The sequence below is a fragment of the Cheilinus undulatus genome, linkage group 2 (assembly GCF_018320785.1).
Source record: "Cheilinus undulatus linkage group 2, ASM1832078v1, whole genome shotgun sequence".
Lineage (NCBI taxonomy): Eukaryota > Metazoa > Chordata > Actinopteri > Labriformes > Labridae > Cheilinus > Cheilinus undulatus.
Window position 1 is genome coordinate 10,181,765 of NC_054866.1, and position 8,620 is coordinate 10,190,384.

At 38.4% G+C, this 8,620-nt stretch overlaps 1 protein-coding gene across 2 annotated transcripts in view; it reads left to right on the plus strand.

Moving 5' to 3' along the window:
• The first annotated feature begins 46 nt into the window (after window positions 1-46).
• nudt8 (nudix (nucleoside diphosphate linked moiety X)-type motif 8) overlaps window positions 47-8,620 on the plus strand; it is a 9,389-nt gene continuing 815 nt past the window's right edge. Inside the window, exons 1-6 of one of the 2 annotated variants that reach the window (XM_041805775.1) lie at window positions 78-140; window positions 685-754; window positions 875-1,729; window positions 1,807-1,939; window positions 3,776-3,853; window positions 8,549-8,620. The exon at window positions 8,549-8,620 is cut by the window's right edge and continues 815 nt beyond it. In XM_041805775.1, coding sequence (XP_041661709.1) covers window positions 876-1,729; window positions 1,807-1,939; window positions 3,776-3,853; window positions 8,549-8,620 — 1,137 coding nt within the window. In that variant the 5' untranslated portion in view covers window positions 78-140; window positions 685-754; window position 875. Of the gene's footprint in view, window positions 141-684; window positions 755-874; window positions 1,730-1,806; window positions 1,940-3,775; window positions 3,854-8,548 lie in introns of both variants that reach the window. The other variant, XM_041805768.1, reaches the window with a different exon arrangement.

Genomic DNA, 8,620 nt, shown 5'->3' on the forward strand with positions numbered 1-8,620 from the left:
GTGGTTGTGAAATCAGTTTGGCGTCACTACAACGCAGTGAGGGCAACACTGACGCGCATGAAGCTACTCGGCGCCATCTTGACTAGTGGCAGCCGGCTAGCCGGGCGAGTGGCCAGCTAAGTATTGACATAGCCCGCAAGGTGAATGTTTTAACGTTTTCAAATTATGCTTTAATTCTTCAGTAGGTATTTGGTGCGCCTTCTTTGTTTGTCAGGGGCATTCTGGACCCTTATCTTTTACCAGTATGGACTTTTAAGTGTCTGCGTATGACATTAACCTATCTTTGTTTATGCTAGCTTAATGCTAATGTGTTAGCATGTTAGTTAGCCCGCATGTAACTCAGCTGATGGTATTTGAGCAACATGAAATATTGAGGGTTGAATCAGCTGATCGTGAAATCTAATGTGTAGAGCAGGGTAGTAAAACAGGACATTATTTCCAATTTATAATATATATATAAGCGTAATAAATCTTGATAATTAGTAGCTTTTATAGATAAGAGTCAAAGCCAAAGTTTGACAGCAGCAGAAGTTAAGGCAAAGTTGGGCACTGACGGTTGACAGTTAAGAGTCAGAACTGAAAATTAGGTTCTAACGGTTGGCCGTTGAGAGTCAGATCTGTCGAGTACATAATGCTAAGGAAACGTTTTGAGGTATTGACAAGTTAAATCATTGTGTGATACAGGTAAACCTGACATTAATTCTACTGGACTCTGACAGTCCCAAAATAGGACGCTCCATCTCCTTCTCTGCAGGTGGGGACAGGTGTAGTCATGGTTTAATTAACTGACTTAAGTAATACACATGTGCAATTAGCTGATGACTATAAAAGGCCTGATTGATCCTTTCCTTCTGTGTTTCTGTCTCTTTTTTAGGATGTTTAGGGCCCCTCAGATCCTGGCTTTGTCTTGTCCCTTAAGACCATTGCTGATATTGAGAGAACCCCACCTCTCTGCTTTGTCTGAGTACTCCAGAGCTGTGAGAGATTTCAAGGAAAGACAATATGAAAGGATCTGTGAAACTGAGGAAGGGTCATCGTTGTGCTCAAAGACTGAATCTCCTTCATCACAGCTGCCTTTATGTAGCCTGAACTGTGAAAATCATCGGTTTAGTAAAGCTAGTTTGTTAAACGTCCTCTCCCAAGCCATTTTATCCAGTCCTCATCACCTCCAGGAGTGGTCAGCATCTGTTAAAGACAAGTCTATGTCTGATTCTTTAAAATTTACCCTTGGGAAAGACTTAAATCAAAAAGTTGAAGATGTAAGCACAACTTGCCTTCAACCCAGGGAAAAGCCTTGGGATATTCACCAGCCTTTAAACTGTTTCACCAGTAAGACTCTGTGCAGGCTTCAGCACAGAAACTCATATAACTTTGTTAGATCATTTAGCTCTTTTACATGTTCATCAGGAGTAGCACACTCTCACTGTAGACCACATCTCTTCAGCCTCAGTTTTAACCAAAACAGAGCTCTTCATCAGGCCGCTCCTTACGCGGCAGACACTTGGAAATATTGTCTGTCCCTGGAGAATGAACACAGGTGCCGTCAGAGCCTGGGCTCAAACTTAAAACTGTATGATGCAGAGAAGTTAAAACAACAACCGAGCCAGAGGAAGAACCAGGCAAGATGGGCTGCAGTCCTGGTCTCTCTCTGCTCTGTTGAGGGTGAGCCAGCATTTCTCTTCACTCTGCGCTCCAGCACACTGAAGGGCAGACACAAGGGAGATGTCAGGTAAGTAGCAGAATAAAAATTTGCCAGATTATTGCCAACAGAATACTTTGATAGTCCTTATTTTCATTCATTTTTAGCTTTGCAGGAGGAAAAAGTGATCCATCAGACAGGGATGTTGTGGCAACAGCATTAAGAGAAGCCAGGGAGGAGCTGGGTATCAGCGTGCCATCAGAGAGCGTCTGGGGCACCCTGAAGCCTCTCAGGGAAAAGGTGAGTGCAAGCCATGTGATGAAAGTTGATCTGTACTTACTTCACACCCAGGGCCAGCCCTGGTCAAAGTGGGGCCCTAAGCAGAATTATACTTGAGGCCTCCTACAAACACATACCCCTTTGCACGCTAATAATCAGAAATGCTCACTTTATAAAACTCTGCAATATCAGAGCATATCTAAATGCGATTTTAACTGTAAACACAAAGTCCATACAGCTTTGCAACTTAACCTTAGATGCATACATACAACTAACCTACAAAATACTACTAATACAGGCCGGTATGCCTCTCAACAAAAATTACTTTAACTGGAAACAAATGCATTACAAAAATAGTCACAAAATTATATCGCCTTTTGCATTAGAAATTTGCCAATTAAAAAAAAAGGTTTATTTGTTTAACACATTTACACCTTTTTAGCTATCTGTGGTAATTATGCATAATTATACCATAAATTCATGAACTGATCAATCAGAAGTTAACTTTTAGCCAATAACTTCCCAAAACAATGAACTGATTTATGTATTAATGCGGTTTCTGTGCAGTGTGTGCATCCGCCACAGTGATCAGTAGTAGGAGTGGCAGGGTGAGTGGGAACTGTGCACTTACTGGTTGATCATAGATGGCACTGATCCTTGAAAATAAATAAATTGACAGCTAGTTGACCTAGTTTTGTTGCCAAGGTAAAGCTGATGTGAGGGAAATCCTGGGTGCCCATAGCCTTGGTAATTATACAAACACCAGCCTGATGAGTAGGGGAACTTATGCAAAAGTGAGGTGTCTAACAGACAACAAGGCTCTACACACAGCACATTTCCTGCGTGTTGGCTGAAGCAGGTCTATACGCACCTTTCATTTACTGTATATCTTACTTTCACCACTTGTTAATTTAATATTTTTGGGTGTATTTACAACTGCAAAAACTTGTCAAGTCATTTTGAGCTGCCCATGTAAATGTCAACAGCCAGAGTTCACACCCTGACTTTGAAGTCAGAATGAGTCAACTTCTGAACATAGCAAGTCAAGAAGATTCCCCTGAACAAGCAGGGCTGAGGAAATTTATGTCACAGCTGGTATGCAGCTGGAGCTGCCATCCTGGATATCAGCAGTGTTTTTCTTTTTTCTTTTTTTTTAACCTCACAGTAGTTTTGAAATGTCTGCACACCCTTATAAACACAACAGATTATTTTAATGTAAAATAATAATGCAATTTGAGAACTTTTCCATATCCCAGTTGGTATAGGTGCAAAACCTTTAAGTATCTTCTATATAGCTGAAGATTCGCAGGAATTTGACATTTCAGTGTGAAAACTATCCAAAGCATACACCTAGATCTACAAACAAATGGCTTCAACAGGGGAAAATTGAAGTTTTGAATTTGCCCAGCTAGAGTAGACCTAAACCCTGCTGAAATGAAAATCTGTGGGCTGACATAAAGATGGCCCTGCTATCAGGAAATGCTCTCATAATCTCACAGGTTTAGAGCTCATTTGAAAGGAAGAGTGGGCTAATTTAGCTTAAACTCTTACTCAAAAAGACTGAATGTTTTAATAAAATCAAAAGGGGTTTTATTTATTTGCTTTTTATTTTTAGTTTTGTATTCATGATCGATAATTTAAGTGTACAATTTGCACAAAATGTGATGTGGACTATAACGAGTGTTCACTGAATATTTCAGAGAGCACTGATAAACTAGTAGAATGACCTAAATTATGCGTTGTTCCTGCACATTTTCAGAACTGACTTTTTGAAATTTGATCACTTTTGATTAAAAAAAAAAAAAAAAAAGAAGAATTTTAATCTGGCACTGTTTTAATCTTTCTCTCTCTCACCAGACAGGGATGATGGTTGCTCCTGTGCTGGCTAACCTCGGGCCTTTAGAGGAGTTGTCCTTCAAACCAAACCCTGGAGAGGTACATTTGCATCCTGTTCTATTTTTTTATCGTATAAGAATCTTGATGTTTTGTGTTCATATATGGCACAGGCTATGGTTAATTTAATATTTTTTGTGTACTTGCCTTGATCAAGCAGAAAGTCAGAAAAGTCTCTGCTTGCAAGCGTATGATAGGGTTAATTTTATCTCAGTAAAGGACTTTATCTTGTATCACTCTACGGTCATGCATATAATAGAGGTGTGGGACAGGACGATCCTTGATCATCATGACACACAAAAGCTAAGAGACTGTTTTATTTGCTTTATTTACAATCTGTCTGTTTTAGTTCCATGCTCACTCAGTCCTCCCATTCAGCTTCCTGACAGAATAAAGATCCCAGCTAAAAGAATCAACAAAACTTAATCCATTAAAAGAACTGAAGCCTGGCTGCATAGGATATCATGTTTTTCTAAACTTTAAGGGTGTGGGGGAGTTATTGCACAAATCACAAATTTTGCTAACTTTTTTGCCAGTATCAAAAGACAGTGTCCTAAATGGTCTGCGTAGTCAAAAGCAGAGAAGAGGATATCTGAAACGCTACAGTCAGCAGCAGAGAGAGTGTGGCAGTAAAAGAATCCTGTTGTTTTAAATGTTGCAGTCAATACAGTATTACTCTTTCACTGTCTTACCAAGTTACTAACAAACTTCTGCCTCTCAACCTAATAGTGGGACAGCTTAACTAGAAATTCCATAACAATTGTTCATTTTGTGATACAAGCATGAAATTTGGTACAGTTGTAGCCAAAGGCATTCCCAAAAGATGTGGATAAGGAGGCATCTTGAATTTACAACATGGCACCCATGGCAGCCATTTTTTCAAAATAGCCACCAATGATAACTGTTTTCTTATCAATTTTCTTATCAGGAATGGATATTTACTGATATTAAGGACCTAACTAATTTAATTTGTCTGCCATACCATTGGAGAGGGTGGAGGTTAGAGAAGAAATTGGCTGGGCTTAGATCAGAAATGGGTGTGGCCTAAAATTGGGTTGTTTAATTTTTACAATCTCATATGACACATAGAAGTTGAAAAGATGGAATGAAAATTGAGTTTGAAGTTATTGTGTTTTAAGCCTGAAATTGATACAGTTTGAACAAAAGTTGCTACCTGCTATTTTTTATTAGAAAATTAGACACCTCAGAATTGAGCTTCAGATCAATTCTTTTGATCTCAAGAGTAAGAGAACCATTTCAAATTTGCACTACATTTTATATGAACTTGAAACTTGAATTAAGTTTTAGATCAGTGTTTTTATTACAAGACTGAAAGAACTATTTACATTTTACCCTAAGTTTGATATAAACTTGAAACTTGAATTGAGTTTCCGATCAATGTTTTTGATCACAAGAGTAAAATAACTATTTTCCATTTTACACTAATTTGTATATGAACTTGCAACTTGAATTAGGTTTCAGATCAGTGTTGTGTGTTGTCAGTGTCAATGTCAATGCCTCTGCCTTTTACTCTTGGCATATAATACAGAGCGTCCAGTCAGTCTTAGCTATCTAAGAAGTTGATGGTCTTTGACCATCAAGATGCACAAGTTTGAAGTTCAACAATTTTATCAATTTACAATTTTATGACATTATCTGACAGTAAAGACTGAAGGGTTATCCTTTTACCACCTTACTGCAGAAACACACATTCAGGTATGGGATACAACTAGGTTCAGATGTAAAAATTGACCTACACCTAGCCCAATCTTTCATCCAGTGCCATTTAATTCCTGTGCGATCTGTACACATGAAGTCATGGCTTGGCTTGGCTCTTCCGTGCTGGCACATCCTGTCAATTCAGGTGCAGCTATTTAACTACAGTCATGGACGAAAGTATTGGCACCCCTGGAATTTTTCCAGAAAATACACCATTTCTCCCAGAAATTGCTGCAACTACAAATGTTTTTGGTATACACATGTTTATTTCATTTATGTGCATTGGAACAACACAAAAACACAGAAGAAAAAAGCCAAAATGGACATAATTTTACACAAAACTCAAAAATAGGACAGGCAAATTATTGTCCCCCTTTCAAAACTGTGGGTAGATCATTTTATTTCCAGCTTGTGATGCTCATTTAGACTCACCTGTGGCAATAACAGGTGCTGGCAATCTAGAAATCACACCTGAAGCCAGTTAGAATGTCTAAAAGTTGACTCAACCTTTGTGTTGTGTGCCTGTGTTTGTCACACCAAGCATGGAGAAGAGAAAGAAGAGCCCAGAATTGTCTGAGGACTCAAGAAGCAAAATTGTGGGAAAATATGAATAATCTCAAGGTTAGAAGACCATCTCCAGAGATCTTTAGATTCCTTTGTCCACTGTGCGTAATATAATCAAGAAGTTTATAACCCATGGAACTGTGGCTAATCTCCCTGGACGTGGGCGGAAGAGAAAAACTGTCAAAAGAATAAAACGCAGGATAGTTAGAATGGTGGATAAACATCCTCAGTCAACTTCACAAATTCAGGCTGTCCTGCAGACTCAGGGTGCAAAAGTGTCAGCTGGGCCCATACATGGTCATCTGAATGAGATGAAGCGCTATGGCAGGAGACCGAGGAGAACCCCACTGCTGACACATAAAAAAGCCAGACTGGAGCTTGCAAAAATGTACCTGAGTAAGCCTCAATCCTTCTGGGAGAACATTTTCTGGACAGATGAGACTAAGGTAGAGCTTTTTGGAAAAGCAGGTCATTCTACTGTTTACAGAAAACAGAATGAGGCCTACAAAGAAAAGAACACAGTACCTACAGTCAAACATGGTGGAGGTTCAAGGATGTTCTGGGGTTGTTTTGCTGCCTCTGGCACTGGGTAACTTGAGAGACCTGGAGCAGTTTGCAAAAGAAGAGTGGTCCAAAATTCCAGTTGAGAGGTGTAAGAAGCTTGTTGATGGTTGTAGGAAGTGATTGGTTTCAGTTAATTTTTTCCTAAGGGTGTGCAACCAAATATTAAGTTGAGGGTGCCAATAATTTTGTCCACCCCATTTTTTGAGTTTTGTGTAAAATTATATCAATTTTGGCTTTTTTTCTTCTGTGTTTTTGTGTTGTTCCAATGCACATAAATGAAATAAACATGTTTATACCAAAAACACTTGTAATTGCAATGATTTCTGGGAGAAATGATGTATTTTCTGGAAAAATTCCAGGGGTGCCAATACTTTCATTCATGACTGTACATCTAAACATGCACAATATCAACTAGATGTGGGACTAACATTAGATAGCACTTAGGAAACTAAACTATGCTACCACTAAACTATCCCTAAAAGGAGTACATTGATACTGACTACAGAAATAATGACGTTAATGGCTAATGTATTTAGCTGACACTGAACCCCATGCTGAGTTTCACAGCAGTGGTGTGACCAGTGACCCCTGGCTGTGCTTCGACATCCTCTCTATTACATTGTCTGTAACACATGACTACTGTCACAATAATTATTCTTCATTCTTTTTATTTTTGATCATCCTTTATTATCATCCCTGATAAGCAAATTGATGAGAAAACGGTTATCATTGGTGGCAATTTTGAAAAATGGCTACCATGGGCACCATGTTGAAAATTCAGGATGCCTCCATATCTGGTTTTCTTTGACATGCCTTTGGCTATAACTGTACCAAATTTCATGCTTGTATCACAAAGTGAACAATTGTGGTTATCTCCTCCACTATAAGGCTCACCTGTGATAATGGAATTAATATGAAACTTTTTAAAACAGGAGATTTTTACAGAGGGAGGCAGTGATGTCTGCAAGATCCAGACCTTGGTCATTATTATGAAATGTTTTGAATGCAATCACTGATTTCCATGCATTTATTTTCTTACATACTGCTTGAAGTGATCTCAGTCTGAAGGTCTCTTGTCTCGTTGTGAATGTAGCAGACAGGTGTGAGCATGATGCTAATGTCACTGTTTTGTTCATCCCTAAATGTTATCCAGGTCCTGCTTATGAATATCAAGATTACATAAACAATAACAAAGGCCACTACTTCACTGTATGACCATAGCTCAAAGACATAGTAAACACCCTGGATTAAATTAAAAATTGGCATTTTTTAATTTTTACCAGTCAATAAGCAAAGTTATTGTACTTTATCATATGAAATTATATATGAAGAGACTACTTGTTTAATGCTGCAGGGATTCTGCAGGGTTAGCAGTGTAGAAACACAAGAACTCTTATAGTCCACATGTTAAAAATATAAGTAAATCATAATTTTAAATTGTTGCAGAAAGCGTGGTTCCACAGAATAGATCTGAATACAGTGAAATTTAAATGTTCTGGGGGACCAGCTTCAGACCCCCTAACCTGATTGTGCCAACTGTGAAATGGAGTTTGGTTGTTCTGATGAGTAACTAATGATGAGTAATTAGTCTAAAAAAATCAAAAATAGAGACTGTGACCCTGCTATTAATATTAAATAATTCATATTTTCTCCATAACAGCCACTCTTTGCATATATAGAGTTTAATGTAAAGCAGAGGTATATTGTTGTCAGATGCACATGGTATTCCACAGTCATCAAACGATCTTATTGCGTGATTTCATATCCTCATCCTGGCCCAATTTTATTGTATGAACTTAGTAAATCAAATAGAAACACACCATCCTCTTGTTTCCTTCTTTAAAACTACATCTTCAAATGGTCTTTTCTTTGCTTGTTTTTTCCTACTAGGTGGAGGAAATTTTCACCATGTCCTTGTCCCACTTGTGCAACCCAAAGAACCGTGGATACACACACTTTCGC